The sequence below is a fragment of the Podarcis melisellensis genome, assembly GCF_964234715.1.
Source record: "Podarcis melisellensis genome assembly, chromosome: 1".
Classification (NCBI taxonomy): Eukaryota; Metazoa; Chordata; class Lepidosauria; order Squamata; family Lacertidae; genus Podarcis; species Podarcis melisellensis.
Window position 1 is genome coordinate 114,825,391 of NC_138528.1, and position 17,655 is coordinate 114,843,045.

The 17,655-nt window shown below is 41.8% G+C and overlaps 1 protein-coding gene across 2 annotated transcripts; it reads right to left on the reverse strand.

Moving 5' to 3' along the window:
* Window positions 1-95: 95 nt before the first annotated feature.
* On the reverse strand, window positions 96-17,549 carry SCRN3 (secernin 3). Of its 2 annotated transcripts, none has more exons than XM_081893567.1 (8): window positions 17,433-17,549; window positions 13,759-13,930; window positions 12,948-13,129; window positions 11,304-11,503; window positions 9,402-9,614; window positions 5,030-5,192; window positions 3,515-3,695; window positions 96-1,775 (listed from the first exon to the last, which is right to left on the reverse strand). In XM_081893567.1, the coding sequence occupies exons 2-8, from the start codon at window positions 13,927-13,929 to the stop codon at window positions 1,620-1,622; spliced, it is 1,266 nt and encodes a 421-aa protein (XP_081749693.1). In that variant the 5' UTR covers window position 13,930; window positions 17,433-17,549; the 3' UTR covers window positions 96-1,619. The 2 variants fall into 2 exon arrangements, with proteins under 2 accessions (XP_081749693.1, XP_081749694.1); XM_081893568.1 differs by lacking the exon at window positions 17,433-17,549 and adding an exon at window positions 17,056-17,275.
* Between the last annotated feature and the right edge of the window lie 106 nt (window positions 17,550-17,655).

A 17,655-nucleotide genomic window follows, 5' to 3' on the forward strand; every position in this document is an offset into this window, starting at 1 on the left:
AGTTATTTCCAGAGGAGGGGGAGTTTTCTCACAAAGGTGACCCAAAGCAAAACATTAAAACCCAAGTATAACAACCAATTACAGAGCACTCTTGGTTCTCTACACAGAATTGCAATTTATTTTTTGGCAGTAGAAGCGTTTGTGTTTTAACACAGCAGTGCCATTTCCTATATATATCAACTGAAAAAGTAGCATCTTTCCATTATTTTGAGTTTCTGTTGCATAATTTTAGCTTTATAGCACACCTTTGTTTGAAGAAACAGTAAACAGGCCCCTCATTCAAGTGAGGGCACCGAAAACAATCCTCATTTACAGAACCTTAGTGGCTTTCACCTGAAATAACTAAGAATTTATTCCTTAATTTTTCCGTTGGTTCATTTAGGATTCTACCATTATTCTTAGCCTAAGTTCAACACATGTGGCTACATAAGGGCACTTAAAATCTGTATCCACCACAGCTAAATTTCAGCCATAGCAAAGTTCTAACAAAAGCAATTGTCACCATAACTAAAGCTTGTTGTTTTTAATGGGACTTCGTGCATTAAACTTCTGTAGGACTTGTTCTTCCCTAGCAAGTCAATTTTAAAAATTAACCATTCACAATTACATTCTGGGGTGTTTCTTTTTAAAGTCTCCTACTTGAAGTGGCAGGACTTCTAGCTTCAAGTAAGCAGACTGCACTAGAAAGCATCTTGAGGGTCAATATATTAATATAATATCACACTATAAAGTGAAACTGGTATTTTTCACATTACCGACTCCCTGAGTTAGGAGAGAAAGCCATGCTAGAATAGGCCCTTCCACATTTAAATACCGAGAAATCACAACTGCATTGGTTCAGCTGGGAAGTTACACACTTGCTGCCCCGTTGAAATCTCACAGTGCATGTATTCTTATAGTAAAGCAATCCAATGGGGGATGGAAGAAAATTCTGGCAGAAGTCCCATCTCTACAACCCTACCAGCCTGGGCAGAAGGTGACGGTAGTGCTACGATGGGGAGAAACGCACACCAGTTTCAGTGCAGAATATATGAAGAGGAAATATCTCCATCATTAAAGGCCAGTATTTGGAGGTTGCTCAGTGTGGCGTTTGCCCACTCATTATGAAGATGTACTGGGGGAGGGAGAGAAAGGGTTAATAGGCTGACCAATAAGAAATCCCAGGGGCGGATCCTAACTGTTTAAGGCTCAACACAGGGGCTTTGGCAGTTAGTTAGTTTGGTTGGTTAGTTTCTTGTGGGTGGGAGGCATAGGAGTCAGAGTGAGTTAGACAGAGAGTGAATCGGATTACAGTGTTTCAAAGTATTTAAAACTTGTTTGCGTTCACAATAAACTGGAATCTTTGTTAATACGTTACAACCTGAGTGAATATATTACCGGGGAAACCTGGTTGGTGGCACTGGAAGAGATAAGCTGAGGTGGTGCAAGGTCAATAGTCTGTGGAACGACCGGGGCCCTGTGCAAACGCCACAGTCAGTTACACTCCTGAAACCTAATTAAAAATTTCCTTGCTTTCTAGTCTGATTATACCCATATTATAATGTGCTTTTTGGCCAGAGCTGGGGATGTGCAAAGAACAAAACCACTTTGAGAAGTAAAACAAATTACCAAGTATTTTTTTACGCATATGCCTGGATTTCATCTTCTGTGCAGTTTGAGAAAAGATTAACTGCTTGATCAGCATCAAGGCTCCTGTTCTGTAGAATATGCTCCATTTCCTTAATCTTCTCTTTCTCCAACTTTCGGATCCGTTCCAATATCATGTCCCCCTTTTCCTATTAAAAAAAATTAAATTAAACTAACAATGTAATGCTTGAACATATGAACTCTTCTAAAAGTTATTTCATCCACCATTAAGAGGTTCATATCAGCCTACCCATATCTGGTGAAGACCTACACAAAATGTAGCAGTGCAATCCCTAACGGAAGTGCTGCTTCTGTTCACAGGCTTCCAGCAGACGATGAAGCAGCCTATTGCTGTCTGGAAATCATAGGGAATAACTTTATTGTCTTTCCCACTATGTTAAAGGACTAAGTTAAGGGTGGACAGCTAAGTGCTTTACTGCTACTTCTTTGGGGGGAGGGGAATTTTATTAGACTTGGAGCACACATTTATTGCTCCCTACCCCCTAAACTAATGTCTGTTCCTAGGATATTACAATCCGCTGTTGTAGGAGTTCAAGCAGGTTAATTTCCTCTCTGCCAGTTTGTTTAACTGATGGGTTCAAAATTACGGGGCTCAACTGTGCTTGGTGATAAGACACCTGTTAGGCTCAGACTGTCTACATGACTTCTAGCTGCTGCAAAATAGGCAGCTCTGACCTACAGGCCAAATTTGGCCTGGCAGGGATCCGAAAGCTCACCCACCTGACCCATACCTAATGTCATCTGTTGCGTTGGGTGCCGACATAGCTACAAAGGAATAATGGGGGGGGGGGAGGTGAAAGTGATCTCCCACCACTCATCAGCACATCTTGCTCTGATAACCTCGAAGTGGTTTGCATTGAAATAGCTGCCAAAATGGAGCTCTTTCCCTCCTGTGTTCAGTGCAAAGCACTTCACGCTAGTGAAGCAAGTTGTGCTCCTACTGCCTATTAGCTTGTGGGCAGGGAGTTCAAGCCTGCTTGAAGGTAGCATTTCCCAAGTTGGCTGTAGGGAAGCACTGCACAAGGGACTTTGGCAGGTTGGAGGAACAACTCGCCTGTCAGTCATCTGATCCCATAATGACATCATGTGATTGTCCCACCTACCTGTCAGAGTTGGCCTGCAGGAGAGGAAACAGATAAAGATTTGGCCTGCTAGGTGGAGAAGATTACTTATCCCTGGTGGAAAACATTTTTTAGCTCCACCTCTACCTGCAAGAAAACAGTGTACAGTCGTACCTTGGAAGTCGAATGGAATCTGTTCCGGAAGTCTGTTTGAATTCCAAAACATTCGACTTCCAAAGCATGGCTTCTGATTGGCTGCAGGAAGTTCCTGCAGCCAATCAGAAGCCACAGAAGCCCCATCGGATGTTCGGCTTCCAAAAGAACATTAGAAAACCAGAACACTCGCTTCTAGTTTTCAATTGTTCGGGACCCGAAACGTATGAGTTCAAGGGTGTTCGAGAACTGAGGTATGACTGTTATTTTGTTGCAAGACTGGTGTAAGTCACACAGTTGCATCGTCCACCCACAACCTGCCACATAAAGATAGTGGGCTGAACTGGCAAGCATCAATACTCTCTTCCCTCTCCCTGGGAGCAGACTTTCAAAGAGTATTTGAGTTTAGCTGGCTTTGCTTGAGCATAGGAAACAAGATATGCATATGCTAATATCCTCTTGACCTTTCAAGAACTATGTTTTGGCCCTGTGACTGAAAGGTTAGATGCCAGAGCAGTCTCTCTCCATCTGGAGACTGAAGTATTAAATTACATCAGCATGATTGCAATGGAATTAAAATAAAAATCAGTGTAAGGATTTATGTAAAGTCCATACCCCTCATACCCCCAGAGATTTAACTTAAATTAACACACCTTTGAAGACTCCATCACAAGAGCTGCACTTTCATGTTTTCTGTAGAGTTTGTGTCTTCTGTCTGGCTTTGTCTGAAATCGTGGTTGCTTTTTAACTGGATCCTCAGGACCAAACACTGGGGAGCTGGTTTTTAGCAACTGCGTAATATTTGGCACAAAAATGAAAGGTTTAAAGACAGACCTAGAGAATAAATTGAAACACCAAGTGAAAAGAAAATTAGCAAATGCACAATGAATGCTGCTTTCCACCACGGACGTTAAGGTTAAACTATTTCCTAGCACACAGCCATTACAATATCTTATCTGTTTACTCTATACAGTCTACAAGTGAGAGTTCTTTGAGCTACTCGTTTTAATCACATGTACTCAGGAGTATTTTCTATTAAAATCAGACAGGATGCACTGTCCAATAATGGTTGCAGTGCTTAGAACAAAGAAGAGAGATTCTAGCACGTTTCAAGGCTACCTTTTCTCAAGGGAAATCTTTCATGTTTCCTCATAAGACTTGCTGAAGCCTCACATATTTCAAAATGCATTCAGCTTCTTCAGGAAGAAGGGTGGGGTGCAATTTGACTAACAAATATGACAGTTCACATGTAACACTTAAGCCCAAGGTATGGCTTGGTAAGAATGAGCAAGAATATGGGTACTCAGGGAGAAACTTGTGGCTGCTTCACTCCTCCTCTGGTCCTACTGCAACTGCTGCATGACGCAGAGCTAAACCATGGTATCGTGTTACACCTGAACCCAGGGTCATAGTTTGTCTCCAAACAAACAACGAGCTGTAACCAAAGTTTGTTCTTGGTTTACCCTTTGTGGTTTGTCTGGGGGCTGTTTTTGCATGCAATATTAAACCAAACCAGCGGAGAAAAATGGTCACAATTTTCTCCTTGGGTACCTGTATGCTTGCCCATTCTCACTAAGCTTAAAGGTAAAGGGACCCCTGACCATTAGGTCCAGTCATGGCCGACTCTGGGGTTGCAGCGCTCATCTTGCTTTATTGGCCAAGGGTTAGGGTTATGTGGCCAGCATGACTAAACCGCTTCTGGCAAACCAGAACAGAGCACGAAAACACCGTTTACCTTCCCGCCGGAGCGGTACCTATTTATCTACTTGCACTTTGACGTGCTTTCGAACTGCTAAGTTGGCAGGAGCAGGGACTGAGCAACGGGAGCTCACCCCGTCGCGGGGATTCGAACCGCCAATCTTCTGATCGGCAAGTCCTAGGCTCTATGTTTTAACCCACAGCGCCACCTGCGTCCCTCACTAAGCTTAGTGTTATGTCAAAACAAGGCCTTAATCTCCAGCCCTTTTTTGTGCTTCAGTTCTTTTATGGCTCTTCTTGGTCCTGTCTCTGTGTGTGAAAGTTTCATCCATTATGGATTATATTTTGGACTTCAGTGAAATTTGGGGTTTTATGTTTAACATTGTTAAAGGTCGATCATAAATAAGTTGCTCAAAGGAAAGTTAATAGGGCTAGGAATTTAGTCTTTATCATAAATTGTTAAGAGTCACCTGTCAGGGTCTGGAGTTCCAGTGAAGAAATGAATGCAAGGGAGGCTGGTTTCCTGAGGAAGTATGGAAACCATGCTTCCAGTGGTCATAAAGCCTCCTTCCATATTAATGCCGCTCTCTTTATCCCGAAGGATTGCCATCATTGTCTCAGCTGTTATTGTGCCTATGCAAGACAAAACATTATTCGTTACATATGCATAGTTTACTTAATAGCACCAGTTTGAAAACCACATGCATGTCTGTTTCAAACTAAGGAACAATTAGGAAAATGGTAAGTGAAACATGAATGGCAGAATCAAAGAGGGCCCCGCCATTACACTGTCCAAAAATATTATTTCCCATGGGTACTAAAAATGTCGAGACATTAAAGAGTCATCCAGTTTCAAGCCTCACAAGATTTTCCAGAAATGTTCCAGAGAGAAATCACTTCTTTCTACATTAAGCGCCCTTCTGTATGAGACAAAGAATTCATCTGTCTGGCATCCTATCTCAAATAGTGGAAAATCAGCCTCTGAAAAGCTGACAAAATAATACATGAATGGCTATCATATCTTTGGCAGTGAATAGTTTAAATGAATTACGCACTGTGGGGTTTGTTTGGTTTTTTTGTCTCCTAAATTTGTTGTCAGTTAATGATACTGGATAATTCAAGTTCTAGTGTAATATAAAAGTTGTTATATACTCCTTAACCTTTTTTGCTTGACTAAAAGAAAACTGACCAAATGTTTCAGCACAAAAAGGTGTTCCAACCTCTTAATCTTTTTTGTTGTCATTTTCTGTACCTGCTAGAGAACGGGGAAATTATTTTTCTCTGCAACGTTTTTGGATTCCCTGAAGAATCTCACAAAACAATTGATGGCTCTAATCTTTTAAAATATGTATTTCTCATGAAATACTGCTTTATGACATCTTTAGATGCTAAATTTAATATTGGAGGAAACAGAAATAAAATTAAATGGGTGGCTACATGTCAATGTACTATGTATGGCCTTCTGTGCTCCATTTCCCATCCCAGTCAGCCAGCATAAAAGGGGATTTGCAAATAAAAATGAAGAGAACCATACTAAATTTGTTGGGGAACTACCACTCTGCAAGGAAACAAAGTTTCCCTAAATGTGGAAAACTTTTCTCAGTGCTCTGGGGAAGTATAGAAATGTAAGGTGATATCCAATTAAACAATTAAGCTGGTGCAAGGATTAGATTAGGACTTCCTCTTTCTCCTCTCCCTGCTGTCCCCAAATCTGCTCCAAGAGTTGGGAGAAACCCCACAACAGGTTTAGGGAGGAGAGAGGAAGAACATTCCTCTGTACAAGAAGAAATCCTTCTGCTGATTGAACAAGTTGCATGGCGCTGCGTTGATTTTTTTTATTTATTTATTTAAAAACCCCAAACTCAAATTCTAGTTGGAATTAAGCACACAGATGCGAAGCAGTGTATTTAAAATAGAAAATTAGATACAATGCATTTTAAAGATAATAGCAATAAAGCATGAAGAAGTACTGAGTAGAAAAGGAGCTTGCACATCTCTTTTGGCGGGGAGTGAAGTGTGTGGGAAGAGATCCATCCATGCTCTTCTCTTTCAGGGTGCTTACTGTTAACTCTCAAAACCAGGAAGTCTCTATTATCTGTACTGCAAGGGTTGTATTTCAATGAGGTCTCTAGCAACGTTTGGTTTAGCTGCTTCTCAGAACTCAAAAGTCAGAAGGGCTTCTGGCTACTGTCCCAGGAGAAATGGGGCAGAATAAGCAGGAGCATTAGAAAGTAAGACTGGGGAAAGGAGTGCTCCAGAAGAATAAAAGGTTTTGATGGAAGGAGCGAGGACAAGTCTAATAGGTGAATGAAAAGAGAGAGAGAAAATTGGGCTAGAGGAGAACTACACATGGCCACGCATCGAAAAGGTGAGAAAGGCTGGGATTTATCTATTCACTAGAAATAAGCAGCCAAATACTTGGCTACCGGCCTCTTTGATCTGTATAAATGCATCTATCTCTGTTTTATGCTATTTACATAAAAATACTTTTCCACTTTAGATTTCCATCATTGCCCACCTGGTAGTTCAGAATACCCAGTGGCCATTTTACAATAACAATCTCAATATTAAAAATAAATCCTCTGCACCAATTTTGGAAAATCTTTTTTTAAAAAAAAAACCAAACACCTGAAAGTACTGAAATTTTTTAGAGACTAGTGCGTTACAATAATGATTCATTCAAGGTATGTAGAAAAGAAACAGCTTAAACTGCATCTGACTGATAACTTGAACACCTGGTGTGACTTAAAAATGGTTGAGGTAAGTATCTGAAAAATGGGGATTTAGAATGAAGGCACTGATAGAACCTCAACAAGGCCATCACATTAGACAGGTATTAAACATGTTCAGTATTCAGAACCTACAATTCCCCAAATTAATGTAGGATTTGCATGATCACAGGGGTATTATAGCTTCAAGTAATCCACTAGGAAGCACAGAATAACTGCTACAATTGGGGACGGTAGGGCTCAGCAGAATGAATATTGAAACAGGAGTGCAATTTTATTTGGGCTTACGTTATTATTTTTTCAACACATAACTATACATGAAATTTTGATACACGTGTAATAAGCAAACAATATCAAGTGACGGCTGTTATAAAGATCACAAAAGTCGGGGGGTGTTCAAATGTGCTCTTCTAGTATCCTGTGGTGTTATATTCATTTTCCAAAGCCAAAGTCCTCAAAGCATGAGATGAGCCATTCTTGGAGTCCTATCTGGCCTTCAGGACTCTGCAGACAACACCCTGCACAAGCCCTGCTCTACACTCCCCCTGAGCACTTATGCCTGACTGAAATGTGTCCTTGAAATCTGATAGTGCTCCTTGCTTTCCTGAATGAAGAACAGAGAGGGATGTCTCACGTGTAGAAACTAGCCTGCTGTAGAATTCACATATGTTGCTCTGCCCACTGACCTTGTCCAGCCTGTCACCAGCATGTGGCCCCAGGAAGTGGCCCAGAGGGTAATGTCACTCTTGGGCTACAAAGGAGTTCCCTGTCCCTGAGCTAGGGACAAGTATGGCCTAAGTTGCTCAGCTGTTGTATAGGCCTTGGCTGAGCCAAAAAGCCAACTACAGAATCCTGTTCAAGCCGACAAACTTTTTTACCCTGTTCTTTGCGGGTACGTGGCAAGATGTTGCAAATGCTATTCTTCTATCCTAGTAGTATCACTGTAAATATTCCATGTGGTTCTTGGATCACAAGCCTGCTACAAATATCTTCTGGTGAGAGAGAGAAGGGGAGACACCATAAAGGTCAAACGTTGGTGATTCTGTTGAGGCCATTGCCCCACTGTGGAACATCAAGATGAGAAGGGCTATTGACATGATTGCCCCAGAGTGCTCTGTCTGATACTCCAGGGCTCCTTGAATTCCTTGGTTCTCTTCAGAGCTCTAAGCAATGAAGCCGACACATGACTTGATGTGAAAACTGTTCAGAATGCACAACCCTAACTATCACATACCGATTGTGGCAGTGGAAAAGGCCCAGATTACTGTTTCCATAATGTCCTCAAGTAGCCACCCAGAAGAGCTCTTTTGAGCGGTGATAAAGTTGATACTACTTGCTCCAGCCAATGGTGCATGTGAGCTATCAAAAGGCCTGCTGCTTGCTAGGCACTTTGAGGACAAAATAATTCGTTTTCATACTGATTTTGCTGCTGCTGCTGCTGCTGCTGCTGTTAATATACGTAGTCTCTAGTGAGACATCCAGTGCGTCCCAGCTATTGATGCCTCAAGATATGGACAAGGTGCTTCTAGCTGTTTAGGAAAGCATTCCCCTGAAATGATTTCTGATCTTTCTTTTTTTTTAATCATCATACAATAAAACTGGCTTGTTCTGTTGTATATGTTAATTAGGGATATTGTAATGCCTGATGGAATTGTGTATTTTAATTAGGTATTTATTTAATAATTGATTTTACAGTTGTAAACGGCTTATAAGCCATTTTGGCACATAAGCAGTATATAAAATAAAATAATAGCAATAATACTAAGGAGAAAAAGAAGAACTGATCTAGAAAGATATTGTGGGTGATGGACCTGCTATGACAAACTCGACTTAATCTCAATCTAAAAAAAAAAAAATCTTACGTGCCTTTAGTGCAGAAAAGCAGAAAAAATTATTCCTTGTAAAATAAAATCCTTGAAATGTGTTTTTTTCTCTTTTCACTTCAATTAAAAAGAAATTAACAGATCTAATATTTTGAAGGCGTGTTCATCTAATAACTCGTAAAATTAAGCATCTCCATCATCAAATGATGTACCGTACTTTTTTACAAGGACAGAGATGTTTTAATCTGTTCTCTAAGCATTTAAAGTCACTCATGACTCAACAAAGGTACCTTCATGTTTCTTCAGAAGTTTATAGCCTTCACAGTATCTGCCTCTGGTAGTAGTCATCCTGGCAGTATTCACGTATGAATAGGTAGCAGCAAAATCAAATTCTTTTTTTCCATCCCACCAGCCTTTGCTTATAGCATAATTCCTTATTTCTGGATGCTCACGCTCAATCTTGGTTGTTATTGATAGCTGATTGGAAATATTCCGTACTCCTTCTGTTGAAAAGTGGTAAAAACAGTATCTTAGACTGCAGTAATAAAACCTACATATTAGGGAGCGAGGCCTGCTGAGCTATAGTGGGACTTTTTCATGCATAGGATTGTACTGTTGACCTTACTACCCAAGAGGCCCCTTAGCATGACCCAAAAGGCCTCCCCAAACTAGTAGGCATTTGGGTTTAGGGTCAATAACATCCTCATAGGAAACAGTTGCTTCCGCCCCTCATTCCCTAGTTCTTGTGGTATTTATTGTCCCATACAGCACACATTCTCTTAATATATGCATTTTTGTCTCCATTGTTTGGTTGGAGAACTGAATTGCAAAATCTGAATAAATAGAAATTTCATGGGATGGCTATGTTTCAGTTCTAACACAGTATCAGAAAGTGCAAATTTGATAGATTTTGCTTTGAATGCGAACCGAATCAACTTTCTTCCCCTTCCCTAGTGTTGGCCCTGCAAATATGGGATTCAGTTTCACGTGGGATCAAGCTAGGCTCATCCCTAGTTAGTTTCAAAACAGGCCTAAAGACCCATCTTTTTACTCTGGCCTTTAGTGGTTAAAGTTATAAAAAGTTGTTGAATGGTGCTGTAGTATTGTTTTTGCGCTGGCTCTTTAGCAATAGTTTGCTATAGATGTATTAAATTGTTTAAGCCTGTATTTTATTGATTATGATTTTGATGTTTATTCTGTAAGCTGCATGGACAAGACTTTTTTTCTTGAAAAGCAGGTTATCAATCAGCTACGGTAAATAAAAATGAATTTCTTCACCTCTCCTCTTTAGCATGTTTCAGACATTGCAACTGAACTATGATTTGAACCTCATGCTTGTGCTCTCCTTCTTCCCTTGACATGTTCTAATACCCTCCTTCACTTTCTAGTTCATGATAGCTATAGTTTGCTGTGGCAAATTGGGCAAATGATAGTTACTACTAAGCATAAGGTAAAGGTAAAGGGACCCCTGACCATTAGGTCCAGTCGTGACCGACTCTGGGGTTGCGGCGCTCATCTCACTTTATTGGCTGAGGGAGCCGGCATACAGCTTCCGGGTCATGTGGCCAGAATGACTAAGCCCCTTCTGGGGAACCAGAGCCGCGCACGGAAACCCGTTTACCTTCCTGCAGGAGCGGTACCTATTTATCTACTTGCACTTTGACGTGCTTTCGAACTGCTAGGCTGGCAGGAACTGGGACCAAGCAACGGGAGCTCACCCCGTCGCAGGGATTCAAACCGCCGACCTTCTGATCAGCAAGTCTGCCTACTACTAAGCATACTTTGTCTCAAAAACAGAATTGCAGTAACCACAGCATGTTCAATTCCAACATCAAAGCATACATACTTCCTGGTTTGAAATAATTGAAGGAGGGATTTGGAGTACATGATGGGAAGAGGAAGCCCAAAGCTTGCTACCGGCAGTCAACAATGTTTGACACAACATCTGAAGCTGACCTTCATGTATTTATTCTTATTCTTATTCTTATTACCACCATGATCCACCAGTTTCATCTTGTTTGGTTAAATCACTGCTGGCAGATAAGAGATTATCAGTGAGCAAAATATCTTCATTTGAATGAGGAACTAAGCTGCCTTTCTATGAAAACACACTAGCACCAGTTATACCACTTTTATATACACTTATAATCTGAGAAGAATTTAATTAAGTGAAGATAATTGTCCATACCTACCTTCTACTTTCTCTGCAGCCCAATACTTTCCAGAGGTTTCCAGTATCCAAGCTTCCTTTCTGTCTGCTATCAGAAAACTATTATGGTATGTAAATGCCATATGACTCTCCATACAGTTTCCACCTTGACCATACTTGTCCAGCAAGTCAACAATGACACCAACAGCTTTTTCTGCGGTATTAGCTCTTTCCAGTCCAAGCCTAAAACCATACGGAAGTGTTAGCTTTTGGGGAAATTCTTATGAATGTTGAATTTGCATATTATTGCACATTTACTCAATGAGTTAGAAAGCTGCACATGTATCTCATGTCCTGGATAAGGCTTATTACAGTGGGTGCTAATGTAAGTTTTTTATGATGAAAATACTTATTCCCACAAAGAGGCTGCTAGCACCCACAGAACTGTCATTGTCCACCTAGTATGCATGCCACTCCCTACCCCCCCCCCCAAAGCCTAAGCCTAAAAAGATGGTTTAAAACAGGTTAGGAAGGCAAGTGTGGCAGCTGAGTCTTGACTGCCTTTCTGCAGGGTGCTAGAGCTACAGTTGCATCAAAGCAGATGTTTCTTACACTCAGCCATAAGTTGTGACTGACTAGACTGGCAAAATGAAAACCAGTGGTGACAGCTAGTTAGACCATTAGACTATAGGTCCTCCATTGAGGGAAGAGGTCTGTCTGAGATTTCTTTGCTTAAGAACTGATCTGAGCCAAATCTAGAGTGAAGAAAGCTCTTACAACACTAAGATTTTTGCACTAGTAAATAAACACTTAGAATGAGGGGCCTACTTCCAGAGAGCAGCAACACAAAATAGGGTGTTCTGCTGCCACTACACAGATGAGTAGATCACCAAAAAGTATGTGTCTGTCTTATTAATTTTAGTATTAAGCGGGATTTTCCCAGCAATACTGTTTCTATTGTTTATTGATATCAGCAGGGTGTCTTTCTAAGAAGCTAATAGTCTTCATAGTATCTACACTAGGCAAAAAGAATCTGTTCCATAATCAGGTAACACATATGTTTTCCTGTCTAGCAACAGCAGTAGACCTAGCATTCTGCTTCAAGGCCTAATCTACCCAAAGTCCTAAAGGTAAAGGTCCAGTCATGGCCGACTCTGGGGTTGCGGCGCTCATCTCGCTTTATTGGCCAAGGGAGCCGGCGTACAGCTTCCGGGTCATGTGGCCAGCATGACTAAGCTGCTTCTGGCAAACCAGAACAGCGCACGGAAACACAGTTTATCTTCCCTCTGGAGCAGTACCTATTTATCTACTTGCACTTTGACGTGCTTTCGAACTGCTAGGTTGGCAAGAGCAGGGACCGAGCAACAGCCCCCGTCATGGGGATTCGAACTGCCGACCTTCTGATTGGCAAGTCCTAGGCACTGTGGTTTAACCCACAGTGCCACCCGCATCCCTTCCAAAGTCCTATCCTTGATCTATTCCTTTAAATGACTGTATCAAATGTGAAACAGCAAAATTACAACTTGCTTGTGTGAAAGTGTAGGCGATTGCTTACACAAGTTATCAAATGTTGATTAAAGACAATGAAGAGGGATCAGTTCATGTGTGAATCAGTCCATCAAGTCTCGCTTTTTACATTTCAAAACTGCGTTTTATACAGCTTATTTAAATCATATTGTCTGCAAACCTGACAAGATCCATGCCTAGGAGGGCTTCATCATCACAGACTTCCTCCTTCCCCCACACTGCTTCATTCCCAATGCAGACTCCATGCTCATTGGCCCCCATTTCAGCACCCCAGAGCCAGGAGGGGCGACTCAGAACAACTGCATAAGTTTCTGGTGCTTGTTCAATTTCTATATAAGTACACTGCAATAAAAAGAATTCCAGAAAACACATAAGAAAAACACTTCCTGAATTCTACACAATGGACTGGATTTAAACTGATGTGAGTGGACTTCCCAACGTTTTGCCTCCCAAAAAGGCTCTCCAAATTGTTGGGAAACAATCGAATAGCACTGAGTGTGAGATGGGAGCCTGCAATGTCAGGAGGGAATAAGTAAAAATCAGGTTCTTCAAATTCCAACTCAGTATTTTTACTGAGCCTAGTATTATTTTGAAAGCTAAACCACAGCTTAGGGGTAGAGCAAATGCCTTGCATGCAAAAAGTTCCATTTTTAATGCCTAGCCTCTCCAGATGGGGCTGGGAAATTCCCATCCAAAATCTGACAGAGCCACTGAGTTAAATGTAGGCAGTACAGAGCAAGACTGGCCTGTGGTGTGACTTATACAGCAATGTTCTTAAGAGATACTATGTCCATTCCTGCTAAACTTCATAACTGACATTTGTGAATGGCTACCAATTCCAGTCAGTTGATGCATCAGAATTAGATTTTTCTTTGGTGGAACTAAATATTTGTTCCACTACTTGACCCTTTAAAGTATAGAAAAAGCATCCCAATATGGTTGTGCTATTTTTCTAAATGCTTTGATCTTACCTCAACTTTTTCTCCTGGGCCATGACTTGCAGCAGGGAAGTACACAATCTCCTGGACTTCATCTGAGGGCCTATCTGAATTTTTCCCAAAGATGATCCTGCTGCCAGTAGTGGCTGGAGGCAGAGCCACAAACGTATCACAGGAGGAAGGTTCAGTGATCACAGAAGCCATCCTGGAAAATTATGTAATATGATAAATGACCAGTGAAGGAGGACAACTGTGGGGAACACTAATACTTGAATGAAAGCACAAGGTTGTATAGAATGTTATGTTCCTTTTCCCCAAATGATGGTGCCACTTATATTAACCCCACAATTCCCACTATTATGGAGAGGTATCAACATTCTGGAGATCAGATGGCCTTCCCCATAACTGTGTGCAGAATATTTGAAACAGGGGACACAAATAATCATGTGTGCGCATGAGACTTTCGGAAGCATAGTCTGCTGCAGCAAAACCAGTGAAAAGTCTTGTGACTCTGTAAAAAGTGAATCAAATCCATGTGCATATGGGAATAGGATATGGGATTGTAAAATGTGGGTCTGATTCAATAGGTACAGTCAATAGGTACAGTCTGTGACATTCCTACGCATATATAGAAAGAACAGTGACCATGCATAACAGCAGTAATTGGTGATAACATAAAGGTAAAGGTAAAGGTACCCCTGCCCGTACGGGCCAGTCTTGCCAGACTCTGGGGTTGTGCGCCCATCTCACTCAAGAGGCCAGGGGCCAGCGCTGTCCGAAGACACTTCCGGGTCACGTGGCCAGCATGACATCGCTGCTCTGGCAAGCCAGAGCCGCACACGGAAACGCCGTTTACCTTCCCGCTAGAAAGCGGTCCCTATTTATCTTTTTTTTTTTTTTTTTTATAAAAATTTTTATTAAGATTTTTTACAGATACATATTTAACAAACAAAATAGGTTTCATAACATCTTTTCATTCTATTGCGGACTCCCTCACGTCTCCCGCTTCCACTCTCATCATTAAAAACGAATTTTTCCAAGCAAATTATCATCTTGTTTATACTCTTAAGTGCAATGTTTAGGTTAAACTCAAATAAAAAATTATAATTTTAATGGTAGACAGTTATTTCTGCTCTGGCTTCCTTGTTAGGATTCAACCAAATTACAATACTTTTGTAAATAAATCTTAAATTTCTTCCAGTCTTCTTCAACCCTCTCCTCTCCCAGGTCGCGGATTCTGCCAGTCATCTCGGCCAGTTGCATATAGTCCATCAGCTGCATCTGCCATTCTTCCAGTGTTGGTAGATCTTGGGTTTTCCAGCTCTTAGCAATAAGTATCCTTGCCGCCGTTGTAGCGTACATAAAAAATGTTCTATCCTTCTTTAACACGTTCTGGCCGACCATGCCCAGAAGGAAGGCCTCTGGTTTCTTGGTGAAGGTATACTTAAATACCTTTTTTAACTCATTATATATCATTTCCCAAAAGGCCTTCACTTTAGGGCAGGTCCACCAGAGGTGAAAGAATGTTCCTTCATTTTCCTTACATTTCCAACATTTGTTATCAGACGAATGGTGTATTTTAGCCAATTTCACTGGGGTCATGTACCATCTATATATCATTTTCATTACATTTTCCTTCAGAGCATTACATGCTGTGAAGTTCAGCCCGGTAGTCCATAACCTTTCCCAGTCCTCAAACATAATGTTGTGCCCAATATCCTGGGCCCACTTTATCATAGCCGATTTAACCAATTCGTCTTGTGTGTTCCATTTCAGCAGCAAGTTATACATTTTTGAAAGTACCTTGGTCTTAGGTTCTAGCAGTTCTGTCTCCAGTTTCGATTTCTCCACCTGGAATCCTAACTTTTTATCAATCTTAAACACTTCCTTAATCTGAGCATAGTGTAACCAGTCTCGCACTTTATCTTTCATTTTCTCTAAACTCTGCAGTTTCCAATTGTCTCCATCCCTTTCTAGTATTTCCCAATATTTTGGCCAATTGGCCTCCATATTGGGTCTTTTTCGGGCCTTGGCCTCCAAAGGTGACAGCCACCTCGGTGTTTTGTTTTCTAATAAGTCTTTGTATCTTGTCCAGACATTAAATATTGCTTTTCTGACAATATGGTTCTTAAAGACCTTGTTGATCTTAACCTTGTCATACCATAAATATGCATGCCATCCAAATGCATTGTTAAAACCTTCCAAATCCAGCACATCCGTGTCCTCCAGAAGTAGCCAGTCTTTTAGCCAGCAGAAAGCTGCGGCTTCATAGTACAACTTTAAGTCTGGCAGGGCAAAGCCCCCTCTTTCTTTTGCGTCCGTTAATATCTTAAACTTAATTCTGGGCTTTTTGCCCAGCGGTCCCTATTTATCTACTTGCACCCGGGGGTGCTTTCAAACTGCTAGGTTGGCAGGCGCTGGGACCGAAAGACGGGAGCGCACCCCGCCGCAGGGATTCGAACCGCCGACCTTTCGATCGGCAAGCCCTAGGCGCTGAGGCTTTTACCCCTCGCCACCCGCGTCCCGGTGATAACATAACCCTCCTAAATTAGTTTCGTAAAACTAAATCTGTAGTGGGATAAAAAAAAAAACCTTGGAACTGATTTGAGTCCTAAACACCACCATCAAATTTACTGATAAACTCTATCAACAATTCAGACTTTGAGGCTCCCTTTCAAGTTGTTTGTTGTTCTTCCTGTTGTTGGGAAATGGTGGCTTTCAGGTCAGACGGTACCTCGTGTGGCCTTTTGGCACCACCAAATACATGTTTTCCTCCATCTAACCTGCCTGTTGAAGATTAACATTTGATGCATCTGACAAAGTAGCTTCTAGTCCATAAAATAAATAATAATAATAATTTTATTATTTATACCCCACCCATCTGGCTGGGTTTCCCAGAAAGGATATGCCACCCCCCCAATAAACTTGTTGTTAAGTTTGTTGCAACAAAAAACATGGCATACATTTTTGTAGACCAATATAAGTCCACAAAAACATTGTTGCTGCTGCGGCTGCTTTAGTTATTGTTGCTAAATTTGTATACCACTCTATACCCATGGATCTCAGGACAGTCCACAACATAAAATTACAATATAGAAAGCACAAAATACATAATAAAACAGGCTAAAATGCCACAGGCTTCAGGATTATTATCCTGCAGTCTGAATGTTATCCAAAAAGATGAGAGGGGTTAAGAAAAAGTAGTTGTGGCACTTCAAAAGTCTTTTTTTAATGAAATGTGGCAGATAATAATATCCTGTGCAGACTTGAGCCTAGCCCCAGACTAACTCGGAAAGCGTCCCAACATTCAAAAATTAGGTTGAAGTTTACCTAATTTGAGATTAGGAGAGACAGCCGCTTGTAAGACACAAGCGCAAAGAGTCACGGAAAAGATGATGTGCTTAACCAAGCTCCCAATTCCCCGTGAAGGCAAACACGCGTGTTGCGACTTCCACACGTCGTTCACCTGTGACCGTAGCGCAGGGATTTGTTTACGTCTGAAGGAAACAGGTTAAGACGCCTCACGGCTCTTTGCTTTTTCGTGTTCACGAGCGGCTACCTCTCCAGAAACTGTCTTTTGGGAGATATATATATATATATCACCGCTTTGGGGACCCGGTCGGCATTCATTCACACGTGCTGGGCCCGACAAGCGGGGATGGAACGCTGCTGCGAAGCGGCAAGCGAGGAGCTACAGCGGAGCCTACCCGTCGCGCGAGGCCTTGGCGGCCGCCTCAGCTTCACAAGCCTGGCTTCGTTCGGCCTCGCCGGCTTCAGGCCCGCTTCGCGTCCCGGCCGCAGCTCTGAGGCGGAGTAACGGGCAGAAGCGGGAGGAGGAGCCGTCCTCTGGCCTAGGCCCCCAGCCGAGTCCTCCGACTCCTCCTCCAGGAAATGCCGGCGCCTGCCCAGGAAGACCCGGGTCGTAAACAC